We start from the raw sequence: 16,697 nt of genomic DNA, 5'->3' as shown, positions 1-16,697 counted from the left end.
GAAAATCATACACATCTGGTACAGCATGAAGGAGAGTAAATGATGAGAGAATTTTCATTTTTGGGTGAACTATCCCTTTAATTACTCTGCTTACACATTTCTAATATTATATAAATATGCAGAATACATTTAAAACATGAATTAAGTTAATATGTACATCTGTTTGTGCTTTGTGACAGCTGAAGGCGTGTGCCCCACTAACTGACAGTCAATAAATTATGAGGAAATACTGAAATTATTCTGAATTTGTTAAGCAGAAGAAAAAAGCTTTTCTGTGGATTGTTTTAGAAAGTAACTTTAATAATTAATTCATTATTACTTGAATATTTCTTTTTTTGATGAAGTAATCAGAAAAGTCAGTAGTCTGATTATTATTTTAGAGGAGCAATTTGTAATTTGTTGTAAAGGACTGTTTAAAGGAACACTGATGTGAAAATTATGCAAGTAATACAAAATGTATGCATCGTTTTCAAAGGCATTTTTATTCATTAAAATCTTGATTTATTCAATAAAAAAAAAAAAAAAAAATTCTTATGGAAAAGACAATATTAAAAATCCTGGTCACATCATATTTTGTAAAATGAAATGCTAAATTAACTGCATTGCCTTTCAACTGATCAGATTTATGGGGCAGTACTACATAAATATGAAAATGTATGTTTTGTTATATATTGCATTTTATTTTTAGATATGGCATATTCAGGACCAGACTTGTCTGTTTACTGCGCATCCAAAAGCAAGTCAAATACAAGGAGAATTATCGGCATGCCTCTATTATTCTGTTGTGAAGGGGCTCTACATTGCCACAGATTCCCTTGCCTTACTATCCCTTCAGACAAAGTATGTTTTCTTTCTTCTGAGTTCATATATCTCAAAGTCTTCTCTTGTCTTTTTTCTTGATTAAAAAGATTATTTTAAAATTATTTTAGAATAATTTTTATGTCCATTTAGCGTTGGTTGTCATCAATTTTGTGTCTTTATCTTTCATTGAAATTCCTCTGTATTCCATCTGTTTTAGAACACAGCCTAAGGGCAATCATATTGTGTCCCATAAAGAGCCTGTGTTGTGCTGCGGATACAGTGTGGAGTTTAGACAGGTGGTGAGCTGCTCGGTGGGCTCGGTGAGTGGCTTTAAAGAGAATGTGGAACACATTGAGGATGCAATTGCATGAGTGTTCCTCATGCTCATAGTTGGATCTTTTTATGTCTGATCTTTTATACTGGACTGGTACTTATCTGTCTTTGAAGTCCACCAGGTGAACCAGGTACAGGAAACCAACAAACTGGCTAGAGATCTTTTCTCATCACTGTGTCCTTAAAGGAATAGCTAACTCAAAAAATCTGTCATAATTTACACCCGCTAATGTCATTCCAGACTTTCTTTACCATGCAGAACACAGAAGGAGATGTTTTAATGCATACTGTGTTAAAGGGGATTGTGCTGTAGCACTCTTAAAGGCACCTCTGCTTAAATCTCCGCTTGACCAAAAGGGCACCTTTAGATTTGTGAATGAAAGGGGCAGGGGCTTGCGCCCCTGTAGACCCCGTTCCGTGCACGTCAGTGGGCCTAACCTTAAAGCTTAAAGGGATAGATCAACCAAAAATAAATTCTCAAATCATTCACTCACCCTTATGCCATCCCAGATGTGTGACTTTCAAAAGTGATATAGTAACTGTTGGTGAGAAACAGATCAATATTAAAGTAATTTTTTACCATAAATCTCCACTTTCACTTTCAAAGTGAAAGTGGAGATTTATAGAACGAGAACATGAGTACACGAGAACTTGTGTTGTTTAATGCTACCACTGTGAATAAACTTCTTCCATGTACTCATGAATGTGTAAAGCCATAATATGTATATGTACTGTATAAGGAACAGATCGAAAACTATACCTTTGATATAAACTTGTGCCTAAATGATTCTTAATTTTTGGTTTGTCAGATTTTAAATGGGATTCCAGCTCCTAAACATGACATTTCAGCTCATAAGAAGCTGTTCTTTATTAAAGGAACAGTCCCTCCAGAGAAGAGCTTTAACATATAGATTTATTTGAATTCAGGTTATAAAAGTCTGGGACATAGACACTGGAGCTCAAGTGTTTGAGTTTGGATGTGCTCACGGAGAGTCTGCTATTACCTGCATGGCATTCGACTCATCCGGAAGGAGGTTGTTATAGTTAAAAAAATGTATACTAAATTGTAAAATAATTGTTTTTGCTTTATTGTATTCTTTTTTATATTTGACAGGCTTATGACTGGTGGAAGAGATGGCTGCCTTAAGATGTGGAACTTTAACAATGGCCAATGCTTGAAGATACTAAGTAGAGGTCAGTATATTGTATTTTATAAGTTCTTAATGTGTATTTGCTTTGACAGAATTCAAAGATATTTTCTCACCCATCTTTTAAAGCTGTTTTGAAACAATCCCTGGTATATGTTTCTCCCCAGACGGAAGACGTGCAGAGATTTGTGACTGCACCTATCTTACACTTCACAGGAACGCGTAAGTCTCCGCTCACTGCGAGTGGCATAATCTCCAAGGATATGTATCCTCTCATTTTTGGCTGAGTCACTTTTTTATTTATTTTGACAGATTTTTGATTTCTGTTGGTTGGGGACGCAGGATTGACATTTACTTGGTGAGTATAAAGGAGAAAAAGGAAACGAGCCTGTTTCCTTATTTTATATCTGCATAATTTCCCAGATGGCTCTCATAAAATGGATGACTGCCGTGACCTGTTTCTCCCCCTGGTAGTCTCGACTTTTATTGCTGTTCAGTCCATTTCCATATTTCATTTAGCTCTGTGTTCCTCCCTCCACAAAAGTGCTTGAGTGCTGAAGTATTTGCATGTGGTTTATTCTTCCATCCCTTGTGACAGTCCATTATTCCAAAAGTAAAAAAAAAGGGCTTTAGTTCCCCTTCTGTCGCTCTCGCCACGTTGTGTCAGAGAAGCGACACTAGGGGTCTCTCTTGAGCGCCGATATTCACCTCTGAACTATGAAAAAAGGCCAATGAGAGTTGGCAACCAGTATTTGCATGTCCCGCCCCTGGACATACGGGTATTTAAGCGGCGCAAATACGGGAGTTCATTCAGAAAATTTCTTCGGAGCCGATGGTCGTGTTTGCAGACTGCTGCGTTTTACACACCGAGTTCCTGCTATCCTCTGCTGCATGCTGTTGGATTCTACGGCGCACAACAGCGGCTTTCTCCTGTTTGCACGGCTGTGCACTTCCTGCCCCTGAGCGCATCGACAGTTGCAGATAAGAAAGATCTCTCACGAGTTCTTTCATTCATAAAAGAGTGATTTTATTTAAAAGAGTAATTTCCTCTAAAAGAGCAAAAAACAGCGGCGTTGAACGTCCTTTTAAGGACGCGTCTTTATAAAGATGCCTTTCCGCCCCTGTGTTGTTCCTGGATGCGGTAGAGTACTCTCCGCTTCCGACGGCCACAGGCGTTGTCTCGTGTGTCTGGGCAGTGATCACACTGAGGCTGCGTTTGTGGATGGTTCATGTTCTCATTGCGAGAACATGACCATGACAACGTTGCGGTCGCGGCTTCCTTACAACCGTAAGCAGCAATTGAGGATGATGCGGCTGGCGATGGAGGCGATTCGGGGATGGCAGCGGGTGCAGCTCTGCCGGGTACGCCCCCTCGGACCACCCGCGCCCCGGCACGCTCGTTGACTCCCGTCCCCACTCGAGGTGGCGGCGACTCGCCTCACAGCCAGTCTGCCTACCCTCTTGCGATGGAAGCAGATGAGTTCGCCGCGACATCGGAGGGCGTGGGCTCTGATGCTGAGGGCTCCTCTGGGCTGCCGCCTTCGGGCTTGCACGCCCAGGAGGAGGCAGACGCACAGATGTCCGATATGCTTTCCGGGCAGCCAACAGCGTGGGCCTGGATTGAAACCTCCATCCTCCCCACAGCCATCACGGCTGGACGATTGGTTCTTGGGCGTGGGGCGACGCTCACAGCCTCGCCCCCGGTTCCTTTCTTCCCGGAGGTGCATGATGAGCTGACGTCCTCGTGGAGAGCACCCCTCTCCACTCGTCGCACCGCCACCTGCTCATCCGCCCTCGCCACCCTCGACGGCGGAGCGCCCACGGGTACACGGAGATCCCCCAGGTGGATAGAGCTGTTGCGCTCCACTTATGTCCCGGAAGCACTACCACCTGGCGGGGCCACCCTGTACTCCCTTCCCGGTCCTGTAGAGCAACATCCTCGCTCACCGCGAAGGCCTACAGCGCTACCGGACGCGCCGCTTCCGCCCTGCATGCCATGGCTCTCCTGCAGGTCCACCAAGCCAAGGCACTTCGCAACATGCACGGGGGTGGCCCTGATCCCGACACACTGCAGGAACTGCACTCAGCGACCGACCTCGCCCTGAGAGCGACGAAGGTCACAGCGCAGGCACTCGGGCAGGCGATGGCCACTCTGGTGGTCCAGGAACATCAGCAATGGCTGGACTTGGTTGAGATGCGTGAAGCTGACAAGACTCGCTTCCTCAACGCCCCTGTCTCCCAGTTCGGCCTCTTCGGCGACACCGTTGAGGACTTTGCCCAGCAGTTCTCCCTGGTGAAGAAGCAGACGGAGGCCATTTCGCACATCATGCCGCATCGCAAGCTTGCCGCCACGGCCCAGGCCCCACCTGCTCGCCGAGGGCGTCCTCCCGCGGCCAGAAGACCTTCTGCTCCGCCCCAACCTGGGCCCAGCTCTCAGCCCCGGCGTCGAGCAAACCGCAGGAAGCGTACGCCCCCTGCCTCACGGACCCCTTCGAGGACCCGGAAGGCCCCCAAGCGTCCCTGAGACAGCGGACCCAGAGGACGAGAAGTTAGCTCCCGAGGTGGTAAGACCACTCCGTCCCCCGGTGGAGGGCCGGGAGGAGAATCTTTTGTTTTGCATTTGCCAAACCCCCTGACGGGGGCTGCGGTACCCAAATTCTCAATAAAAGAGCTATTTCCTTTACCTCTGGGTCACACGGCCCGCAAATGCCGTTCTCACGGCACTTTGCTTTCAGGCCTCAACAGTCTCGGCGCCCAGGATGCGGTGCATCCACCCTCAGCCCCACGACTGTTCCCCGGCCGGCCGGTTCAGACGAGTCCAGAGGACGCCAGCATCAGACCTCCTCCTCAGTCACGAACCCGCCCCCTGCCGGGTGCGTGGAACAAGGTAAGTGCTTTGAGTTTATTCTCAGCACCAGAGCCTCGGGACGCCACAGCGCCTCCCGACGCCGCGTTACCTGTTCCGCACCACTGCGAAGCCCCACCGGTACGTCCAAAATACTGGTCCCCTTGGTGCCCCTAGCACGGAGCTTAGAGGCATGGCTTTCACTGCCCAGCTCGTCACGGTGGCTGCACCGGACCATCCGACTCGGTTACGCAATTCAGTTTGCCAGGTCTCCGCCCCCCTTCGTGGGCGTTCGTTCCTCCGCAGTGCACGGCGAACATGCCCACTCCCTGCGCGAGGAAATCGCCTCCCTTCTAATCAAGGACGCGATAGAGCCTGTCCCTCCGACCGAAACGAAGAAGGGTTTCTACAGCCCTTACTCGTTGTACCCAAGAAAGGCGGCGGCATACGACCGATCTTGGACCTGCGAGTTTTCAATCGGACCTTGTCCAAACTCCCGTTCAAAATGCTTACCCAGAAACAAATTCTATCTGGCGTCCGGCATCTAGATTGGTTCGCAGCGGTAGACTTGAAGGACGCCGTACTTCCATCGTCTCAATTCGCCCACGACGTCGACCCTTTCTACGGTTCGCGTTCGACGGCCAGGCGTATCAGTACAAGGTCCTCCCCTTCGGCCTGTCTCTGTCCCTCGCGTCTTCACGAAGGTCGCAGAGGCGGCTCTTGCCCCGCTACGAGGAGCGGGCAAACGCATACTCAATTACCTCGACGATTGGCTCATTTTGGCCTCCTCGCAGGAATTACTATACGCACACAGAGACCAGGTGCTCGAGCACCTCGGCCGTTTAGGGTTTCAGGTCAACTGGGAAAAGAGCAAGCTCACCCCGGTCCAGAGCATCTCTTTTCTCGGTTTGGAGTTAGACTCAGTCTCAATGACAGCACGTCTCTCCAACGAGCGTGCTCAGTCAGTGCTGGAATGCCTCGCTTCTTTCGAACCAGGCACCGTGGTCCCTTTGAAACGTTTCCAACGGCTCCTGGGGCATATGGCATCCTCCGCGGCGGCCGCGCCACTGGGGTTGATGCATATGAGACCACTTCAGCATTGGCTCCAGACTCGAGTCCCGAGACGAGCATGGCGCCACAGCACACACGGTGTGGAAGTTACCCCCGCCTGCCGCCAAACCTTCAAACCCTGGACAGACCTCTGCTTTCTACGGGCAGGAGTACCCTTGCAGCAGGTGTCCCGTCGCGTTCTGGTTACAACCGACGCCTCCAAATTGGGTTGGGGCGCCATGTGCAACGGGCACGCAGCCACAGGCCGGTGGAACTGAGGCCCGCTGCGCTGGCACATCAACTGCCTAGAGCTGCTGGCCGTTTTTCTTGCCCTGAAGAAATTTCTTCCGTTGATTCGTGGCAAGCATGTCCTAGTCAGGACAGACAGCACCACGGTGGTGGCCTACATAAACTGCCAAGGCGGAGTACGCTCCCTCCACATGTCACAGCTCGCCCGTCGTCTCCTCCTTTGGAGTCAGCAGCGACTGGAGTCACTGCGCGCCACTCACATCCCCGGCAACCTCAATGTGATAGCAGACGCGCTGTCAAGGCCAAACTTGCCCGGCGGAGAGTGGAGGCTCCACCCCCAATTGGTCCAGCTGATTTGGGACAGGTTCGGCAAGGCCCAGGTAGACCTGTTTGCCTCCCAGGAAACCTCCCACTGTCCGGTCTGGTATGCCCTCACAGAGGCTCCCCTTGGGACAGATGCTCTGGCGCACAGCTGGCCCGCAGGGCTGCGCAAGTACGCTTTTCCCCCAGTGAGCCTTCTTGCACAGGTGCTATGCAAGGTCAGGGAGGACAAGGAGCAAGTCACTCTGGTGGCCCCCGGACGTGGTTTTCGGATCTCACGCTCCTCATGACAGCCCCTCCCTGGCGAATTCCCCTGAGGAAGGACCTTCTTTCTCAGGGACGGGGCACGCTCTGGCATCCGCATCCAGACCTCTGGAATCTCCACGTCTGGTCCCTGGACGGGACGCGGAGGATCTAGCCAGCCTACCTTCGGCCGTCATAGACACTATTAACCAATCCAGAGCCCCTTCGACCAGGCATCTTTACGCCCTGAAGTGGCGTCTGTTCATGGACTGGTGTTCTTCCCGAGTCGAAGACCCGCAGAAGTGCGCAGTTAGGTCAGTGCTCGTGTTTCTTCAGGAGAGGCTGGAGAGGAGGCTGTCCCCTCCACCCTCAAGGTGTATGTTGCCGCTATCGCGGCCCACCACGACACGGTAGACGGCAAGTCTCTTGGTAAGCACGACTTAATCGTCAGGTTCCTAAAAGGTGCCCGGAGGATGACTTCCTCCCGGCCTAACCTGTTTCCCTCCTGGGATCTCTCGGTCATCCTTATGGGACTCCGGAGACCCCCCTTTGAGCCGCTTGACTCAGTTGGACTCAGGGCCCTCAGACCGCCCTGCTGATCGCGCTCGCTTCCATCAAGAGGGTCGGGGACCTGCATGCGTTCTCTGTTAGCGACGCTTGCCTGGAGTTCGGTCTGGCGGACACTTGCGTGATCCTAAGACCGCGACCGGGCTACGTGCCCAAGGTTCCTACCACACCCTTCAGGGATCAGGTGGTGAACCTGCAAGCGCTGCCCCGGGAGGAGGCAGACCCAGCCCTTTCACTGCTGTGTCCAGTACGTGCCTTACGTATTTACCTGGACCGCACACAGAGCACCAGATGCTCTGAGAAGCTCTTCGTCTGCTTTGGGGGACAGCAGAAAGGGAATGCTGTCTCCAAGCAGAGACTCGCCCACTGGGTTGTCGACGCCATTTCCCTGGCTTATCACACCCAGGCTGTGCCCCCCTTTGCGGGTCCGAGCCCACTCCACCAGGAGTGTTAGGCCCTCGTGGGCACTGGCTAGGGGCATTGCCCTAGCAGACATTTGTAGAGCAGCGGGCTGGGCAACACCTAACACTTTTGCGAGATTCTACAATCTCCGAGTTGAGTCAGTATCGTCCTGTGTTCTCTCAGGTACCGAGCCCGTAGAACTCGGTGGCACGTCCACGATCTGACCGGGTGAATCGCTTGCACCCAGCGCCCTTCCCCCTAACCAAGGGAAACAGTGCGCCTTCTTTCCCAGGAGATCCCAGGTTTGGGACACTGGTTGACTCCTCCCTAGCCCTCGTGGGTCGCAGTTCTGCGGAGGAACTCGCCGACCCAAACCACTGCGGGTACCACTAGCTACCCTGTTCTGGTATAGGTGGACCACAGGTAAGGCCTCCTGTTCGGACAAAACCACGGTTCTCTCCCCTCACGAGAGTTGACTCCGTGTTTTCCTTAGGCAGTTACAGCTGCCTCGGGTGCCGTGCTGTATGCTTCCCCCCTCTGCGAGGCTGGATCTACCACCGCACTACTGTTCCGCATAAGACCTAAGTATAGGCCATGCGATGTATTTGCCACTCAAAATTTGCCTCCCCTCCCGGGTAGGTGTGGCCTCCGCAGGGTCTTCTCCACCCTAATAAGGGCTAAGACCCCCTTCCCTCAATGCGTGTAAGGGCCCCGGCCGTAGTTGCTCTATGCGAGAAACATAGAGAGAAAAGAGGCCCAGCCAGGCAGGCCCGTTCCCATGTTGGTGGCCGTCACCTTGTTCCCCCCTCCAGGGTAACGATAAGGAATCCTGATGGCTTAAATGGGGCATTGGGGAAGGGTACGTGCAGCCTGATACAGTTGGTCGTTCTGCACATAGGAATACCTGCTCACTCCTGTATCAGCGGATCACGTACACGGCTCAGCGCATGGCTCTTTTTAAGTGGACCCCTAGTGTCGCTTCTCTGACACAACGTGGAGAGAGCGACAGAAGGGGAACGTCTAGGTTATGTATGTAACCTCCGTTCCCCGATGGAGGGAACGAGACGTTGTGTCTCCCCTGCCACGTCGCTGAGCCGAGCCGCTGTTGTGGCCGGACCATTTCCGGCTCCTCAGAAAAATCCTGAATGAACTTCTGTATTTGCGCCGCTTAAATACCCGTATGTCCGGGGGTGGGACATGCAAATACTGTTTGCCAACTCTCATTGGCCTTTTTTCATAGTTCAGAGGTGAATATCAGCACTCAAGAGAGACCCCTAGTGTCGCTTCTCTGACACAACGTCTCGTTCCCTCCATCGGGGAACCGAGGTTACATACGTAACCTAGACGTTCCTTTTAGACAAGGTATTCTGAGGTTTATGGAAAAAGATAAGATGCTTTCAGTGCATAATTATGACACCATTGGAGAATACATCTCTTGGCAGTTCTGTGTTGATTTCAGTCTATCTTGATTTATTGCATTTTTCAGTGGTAGAGGAACATTTATTATTAAAGATCCCCTCCTGTGAAAAATCAAGTTTTAACCTTGTTTATATGTCCATATTGTGTTTTTTATATGCTAGAAGACATACCATGAGTGAAATCAGCAGTCAATGCCATGGGTGTGCATTTGCCTTAGATCTGCAGTTCCAAAGACAGTCTCAAAAACACAGATTCAGACAGCCAGGGTTTCATACATCACAAACCTGTGGAACCAATCCCATCAACTTGCGGGGTTGGGCTTTCCATATCAATAGCATATGCTAAGGCGAAGCAAGGGGTATCAAGAGAAGTCAGGTGTAGCTACGTATCGGCATTTTGCAAGACATATTCTGTTTTCGGATGCAAAGTTGTGAAAGGACAAATTGTGAGCCTTCGTGTATTACCAAAGTATCCGAAAGTCCGAGATAAATGGGTGCAGTTTATTTGGAAAAATTGTAATGTTCCAGCAAATCTTCAAGAGAAAACTCAAGTTTGCAGAAGTCGTTTTCCAGAGAACTGTTTTGAAAATGGGTTTTGCCACTAAATTTATATTGAAGCCCAGCGTGGATCCATCAATTTATCCTGGGGGCACAGTGAGCCCAAGCAGCAGGCGTGTGGTGCAGGGATGAGTGGAGATGGAGGCGGGGACTCATTTGCATATTCATAAATCCATGCATACTAAATGAGGCAATGGTGTAGAGCAGGGTTGGGGAACGTCAGGCCTCAGGGCCGTATAAGGCGCGCAAGACCATTTTACTCGGCCCGCGAGGCCATTTGAGAAATAATTTGAAAAGCAAAAAATGGCCTTGATTCAATTAACCTGAAACAAATCCTTTCAAATAATGTTACAAAATTATTTTAAATGAGAACAACACAAAATATTGTATAATAGACAAACCTTTTAGTGTTTTTGGTGTGTGAGCATGTAATGGAATGCTTACATTAATTTCAACCCACAATCAGAAACTGCAAGCAAGTAAATACTCAAATGGCCCTTAATGGTAATAAGGTTCCCCATCCCTGGTGTAGAGATATTCCTTAGCCATTTTTGGGCATGAAGGGTTATTGTCATGGAAACATTTTTTAAAATATGTAATTTTGATTCAGAAAGATTTGTTTTTATGGGTTAAACCAGTGGCTGGAGAGGGACTTTAAAGATAGTACAGATCCCACCATCTTCACTATATTCCTCTCTGTAAAATGTAACATTTAAGACTTTTAAAAAACTCCCTGTCAAAACTCTTGACTGAATGAATCAAATTAAGAAGATACAAGTGGCATGTTAATAAAAACTGCTCTACGACATCGTATAAAAGAAGCTTGCAAGTCTTCTAAAAATTGTGATTTCTTTAAAAATGTACCATAGGAAGCCAAGTTTGTTATTGTAACTCCAGATTCCAGAAATCACAATCAGTCTTGACGCTTTTTTTTTTTTTTGTCATTGGAGTGGTAAATGTAAAATTTTGACCCTGAATTATAGTGTTTGAAAGTAAACTGTACTTCCCATTCATTAAATCAATGAGAGCAACAGGACTTCCACAGATGTGCTTTTGCACTCAAAGACAGCTGGACCGAGCACAACTGAATGCAGGAAGTTGTTGAAGTTCCAGTAGTGTCTGACAAACTGAAGACGCTTGAATTTGTTGTTGGATGAACGCCAAGGCTTTTTTTTCTTGAAACCCTCCCAAACAACTTGTGGTGATGTAGGTGATGTCTGGTAATTTTAGACTTTCTGGTCCCAAGACCCAACTAATTTCTGCAATTCTCCAGCTGTGATCCTTGGAGATTCTTTGGCCACTTGAACCAAACCCTCCTCCTCACTGTGCGTGGAGACAAAACAGACACATGTTCTTTCCAGGCCGATTCTTAAGATCTCCAGTTGATTGGAATTTGTTAATTATTGCCCTGATGGTGGAAATGGGCATTTTCAATGCTTTGGCTATTTGCATATAGCCACTTCCCATTTTGTGAAACTCAACATCCCTTTGCCGCACATCAGGAAAATATTATTTAGTCTAACCCACTGTGACTGCTGATTAAGTGAATTTGGTCTGTGTGTTACCACATATTTATACCCCTGTGAAACAGGAAGTCATGGCTGAACAATTTCATGTTTCTTGTCACCCAGGTGGACTAAAATTGTTTAAATATGAATGGAAATATACTTATATAATTTACTTATTAGAATTTCAAGGGGTGCCAATAACTGTGGCCAACGTGTATTGGAGAATAACATTTATTTAATAATGGGATATTTCCCCTCTTTCAAGTGTTTTACTTCAATTAAAGTTTAGATTTTTGTGAATTCTTTGAATGAAAAATAAAAAAACAATGCAGATTTTTTTTTCACAGCCTTCTGTGCTCATATTTACCAAGGGTGCCAATATTTTTGGCCACCACTGTACATTTAAAGTGAAATCGCACCCAAAATGAAAATTCTCTCATCATGCCATCCCAGATGTGTATGACTTTCTATGTTTTGCTGAACACAAACAAAGATTTTTAGAAGAATATCTCAGCTTCGTAGGACCATTAAATTTAAGTGAATGGTAAGCCAGAACGTTGTAGGTCCAAAAAGCATATAAAATCAGCAAATTAGTAATCCATATGATGCGTGGTTAAATCCATATCTTGCAATATGAGATCAATCTTTAAGTCCTTTTTACTATAAATTGTTATAATATTAAAAAAGGACTTAATATTGTTCTGTTTCTCACCCACACCAATCATAATGCAACCAAAATTATCTGAATTATAATATGTATAATATACAATATTTATAATTATATTAGCTAAATTATCTTCATTTGGGGGCCTTTCTCATCAACATCATGTAATTAATTAGATTAAAAAAGATTAATCAAGAAACAGCCCTTGTATAAATACATTTTGTTGTTTTTGATAGGACTCTCCAGAGGAGACTCAGTACAACCAGAGACCAAAACCTTCATGGCAGGAAGATGTGGTTGGTATCCTCGAACACAAACACACACACACACGCACACACTGTAAACAGCTCTCTTAAGGTCGTTTAAATTAAGGTCTGGGCTCTGACTGGGTCATTCCAAAAGGTGGATTTTCTTTTTTGAAGCCATTCTTTAGTGGATTTACTTCGATGTTTGACATTGTCCTGCTACATCACTCAACTTCTACTGACCTTCAGATGGCGTAAAGCAACCCTGACATTATCCTTTAGGATATCTTGATAAACTTGGGAATTCATTTCTCCATCGAAGATGGTAAACAGTTCAGGCCCTGAAGCAGCCCCAAATCATGATGCTCCCTCCAACGCACTTCACCGTTAGGATGATGTTTTCATGTTTTTTCAATGATTCCTTCAAGTCATTAGCTGTCACTCTAAAGTTATTTTTTGCCTCATTGAGCATTCTGTGGTGTGCCATTTAAGTCATCTTGGCCGGACAGCCACTTCTAGGGAGAGTAGCCATAGTTCTAAATAATCTCTGTTTATAGAAAATGTGTCTATCTGTGAATAGATGAATATCTAAGCTCTTCAAGATAACTTTGTAACCCTCTCCAGCTTTATGCAAAGCAACAATTCTTGATTAGGTCTTATGAAATCTCTTTTTTTGCAAGGCATGGTCCACGTCAGAAGATGATTCTTGTGAATGGCAAACTCAAAATGTTTTAGTGTTTTTTACAAGTTAAAGTAGCTCTAACCAACACCTACAATCTTGTTTCATTTATTGGATCCCAGGTTTGCCAACACTTTTCTCTAATTAGCTTTTTTGTCATCTGTTTTTTTAGCCAAGGAATTCACTTAATTTTTCCACAGCACTGTTAATGTTTAACGGGATGTGTTCAATAAAGACATGGACAATTAAGCACATTGTGCTTTGTCTATACTTAATGAAGTTGAGATCACATTTTATGAGCAATTAATGCAGAAAACCAGCTAATTAGCTAATAAGCCAACGTGTCTGCATACTGTAGTGTGTATCCTCTTCCTTATTAGCTGTTGAAAAATAAATATGCTGGGGCATGTTGAGTAATGTGTTGACTCACGTCTTTCATAGAGGAATGGGCACAAAGAAGATATCCTGTGCATTGCTCAATGTGCACCAAATCTCCTGGCCACTGGCAGCTATGATGGGGAAATCATCGTATGGAATGTGGTATCTGGATGCATACAATGTCGCTTCCAGACCCCTCAGCCTCAACAGAGTACCAGCACTCATGGTATGCTAATATTTCTATGCACATTCTGGTTTACATTAATGACATTCATTTGATCAGTGAAAACTATTTATTTAATTATGTTTTAAAAAATCTTCTCTATGCAACATTTTTCACAAGTGCCTAAAAATTTTGCACAGTACTGTATGTTCTAGTGCTTTGAAGAACCAAGAGGGACCTATAATATGACAAATAACTTTAATATTTAAAGAACAATATAGACAAATTATTTCAAAAAACTTTTCTTTCCTTTTATTCTGCATATGAGTTGTTGAAATATGCCAAGGGGGCTTGAAGTATTTGTTGTTTGTTTTTTTAATTGCATATGATAGTTTGGAACACAAGTGTCCTAAGCCTTATCTTCTTAAGCACCCGGGCGATCATTACAGAAATGTCTTCTTCAGCTTGGCTTGTATCTTCAGGGTCTCAAGGTAAACTTATGTCTTTACGTGATTAAAAAAGATAGAAAAAATTAATAAAAGAAAATCAGTTCATTTACAATATGCAGAACTTCTAAGCTCACTCAAGGTATTTTATCTCTATTACAGGTTATGTTCACTTCTGGAGTGTTCTGAATGGGGGGAAGTTCATAACGTCTTTTCAGGCTGTAAGCATTATAATTGACCTTTTCTCAAGTATGATTACAGGTTTAGTGCTGATTAAATAATTCAACAGAATAAGCCAAGGGTTCTAATTCAAACTCTCCGTTATTTAAGTCTCACTTGAAGCAGCAGATTATGAAACTGGCTTTAACGCAGGATGACAGCCTGCTTTTTACAGCTGATCATATCGGCTACATCGATGTTTACAATATCAAACAATATGCCCTGCAGCCTGAACAAAACCCTCCTGAAAGTAAGTAAAAAAACTTATTTTATTGTTTAACTTGCATTTTTAAAAGAATAACTTAAACTCTATTCTTGTTTACTTATTTCTAGAGGTGAACTTCTGGCGTGCACACATAAGCAGTATCACTAGGTAGGTTCAATAAGCCATAATATATACACTCACTAAGCACTTAATTAGGAATATATGTACACCTATATTTTCATGCGATTATCTAATCAGCCAATCATGTGGCAGCAGTGCAATGCATAAAATCATGCAGTTACAGAAATACTCAAACCAGTCTGGCACCAACAATCATGCCACGGTCTATATCACTGAGATCACAATTTGTCTCCATTCTGATGGTTGATGTGAACATTAACTGAAGCCCCTGACCAGTATCTGCATTATTTTATGCATCCCTTCCTTGCCCTTGTGGAAATTCCAAACCCGTTTAAAAAAACAGGTCAAAATGACCCGCAAGACAAAATAAGGTACATTGCACTGATGCCACATGATTAGCTGATTAGAATATTGCATGAATTATTAGGGGTGTAGGTCTGAATTTTTAACATTATCTCATTAATATAATGACTTCTTTTCAAGCTTGAAGATAATTGAGAATGATCAATTGCTGCTTACCTCCTCAATGGACTGCTCAGTGCGACTGTGGAATGTCCATGGTGACTTTATAGGTACATCTGATTGTTCATGAAGATGGACAATTAATTTCAAGTATCTCACTCAGAAGCAACTTGATTTGATTAATTACTTGAAAGATAAAACATTGTGTGAACCAGCTAGACAACAATCCAGATTTTAAACTAAGTTTAAATTGCTGGTTGATGTGAAGTGACAATCTAACATTGACTGAACTCCACAGGTACATTTGGGCAAGCAGAGATTTGGAGCATTCACACTCCATCTTCCTGGAAACATCCAGCTGTTGCCTATGAGATTCTCATAGATCCCTTAAGCATGCCCTCCCATCCAATACTAGAGAAAGAGATCAAGGAGTCAGATGTCCTCAACACTGAGAAAATGAAAAATATAAACAGTGAGGTAAGATATTTTTGGATTAACTATTTAAAAAAACCTCACAGCTCTATTTTGCACACTAGAAGGCACACACGGAATCAGTGTGTGCAGAATTCAGAAAGATTGGAATATCTATCATTCACAATTATAACACATCCCCTGGCCCTTGCATATTTATTAGATATTTAGTTTTATTTTAAAAATGCTTTCAGCTGCCAATTAGATTGCAGTTCTCTATTGAAAACATTTTACCATTCCGTTCCAGACTTTCAACTAAACTACGTGCAGCAAATGCTAAACAGTCATTAAAATTTTGTTTGAGGTTTATAATGAGTGCTTAAAGGGATAGTTCACCCAAAAATGAAAATTCTCTCATCATTTGCCATTCACCCAAATGCCATCCCAGATGTGTATGACTTTCACATCACAAGATTTTTAGAAGAATATTTCAGCTCTGTAGGTCTTCACAATGCAAGTGAATGGGTACTAAAGCTCCAAAAGGACATAAAGGCAGCATAAAAGTTATCCAAAAACGTGAGTGGTAAAATCCATATCTTCAGAAGCAACATGATAGGTGTGGCTGAGAAACAGATCAGCAGAAACAGTCCTTTTTTACAATCTCCATTTTCACTTTCTTTTGATTTTGGCAATTTGCATTCTACGTGCATATCGCCAACTACTAGGCAAGGAGGAGAATTTATGGTAAATTACTTAAAAATGCACCCACACACATCATATCGCTTCTGAAGATATGGATGTAACCACTTGAATCGTATGGATTTTTTGGAGCTTCAGAATTTTGGTACCCAATCGCATTGTAAGGACGTACAGAGCTGAGATATTCTACAAATCTTTGTTTGTGTTCTACAGAAGAAAGTCATACACATCTGGGATGGCATGAGGGTGAGTAAATTATTAGAGGATTTTCATTTTTGAAGGGAACTATCACTTTAAGGGTGTTCATATTAAAATATCAGTGCTAGACAAAAAAAAAAAAAAAAGTATTATATTCATTATGTATACTGGGATTTAGTTTTTCTTAAGCAGTCCTAATATGCTCTAATTGCAGCTTGATGTACTCGGTAATGAGAGTGACACTTCATCCATCCTCAATGACAAAGATATCGATGATGAAACAAACAACTGGTATCCATCTGTGCCTGGCAGGAGGTTGGCTAGTTTGTATTTTAAGTAAACAA

General features: G+C 44.8%; 1 protein-coding gene across 1 annotated transcript in view; it reads left to right on the top strand.

The window, feature by feature from the left end:
* wdr95 (WD40 repeat domain 95) overlaps window positions 1–16,697 on the top strand; it is a 48,785-nt gene that overhangs the window by 31,833 nt on the left and 255 nt on the right. Inside the window, exons 16-30 of the mRNA XM_052106578.1 lie at window positions 689–840; window positions 1,019–1,121; window positions 2,062–2,168; window positions 2,249–2,328; window positions 2,450–2,504; window positions 2,595–2,640; window positions 12,344–12,403; window positions 13,473–13,635; window positions 13,965–14,063; window positions 14,181–14,239; window positions 14,349–14,487; window positions 14,571–14,610; window positions 15,067–15,155; window positions 15,344–15,522; window positions 16,568–16,668. Coding sequence (XP_051962538.1) covers window positions 689–840; window positions 1,019–1,121; window positions 2,062–2,168; window positions 2,249–2,328; window positions 2,450–2,504; window positions 2,595–2,640; window positions 12,344–12,403; window positions 13,473–13,635; window positions 13,965–14,063; window positions 14,181–14,239; window positions 14,349–14,487; window positions 14,571–14,610; window positions 15,067–15,155; window positions 15,344–15,522; window positions 16,568–16,668 — 1,472 coding nt within the window. The remainder of the gene's footprint in view (window positions 1–688; window positions 841–1,018; window positions 1,122–2,061; window positions 2,169–2,248; window positions 2,329–2,449; window positions 2,505–2,594; window positions 2,641–12,343; window positions 12,404–13,472; window positions 13,636–13,964; window positions 14,064–14,180; window positions 14,240–14,348; window positions 14,488–14,570; window positions 14,611–15,066; window positions 15,156–15,343; window positions 15,523–16,567; window positions 16,669–16,697) is intronic.

The sequence above is a fragment of the Xyrauchen texanus genome, chromosome 36 (genome assembly GCF_025860055.1).
Source record: "Xyrauchen texanus isolate HMW12.3.18 chromosome 36, RBS_HiC_50CHRs, whole genome shotgun sequence".
Classification (NCBI taxonomy): domain Eukaryota; kingdom Metazoa; phylum Chordata; class Actinopteri; order Cypriniformes; family Catostomidae; genus Xyrauchen; species Xyrauchen texanus.
Note: the sequence above shows the minus strand (reverse complement) of the source record. Positions and strands in the feature narration are given on the sequence as shown.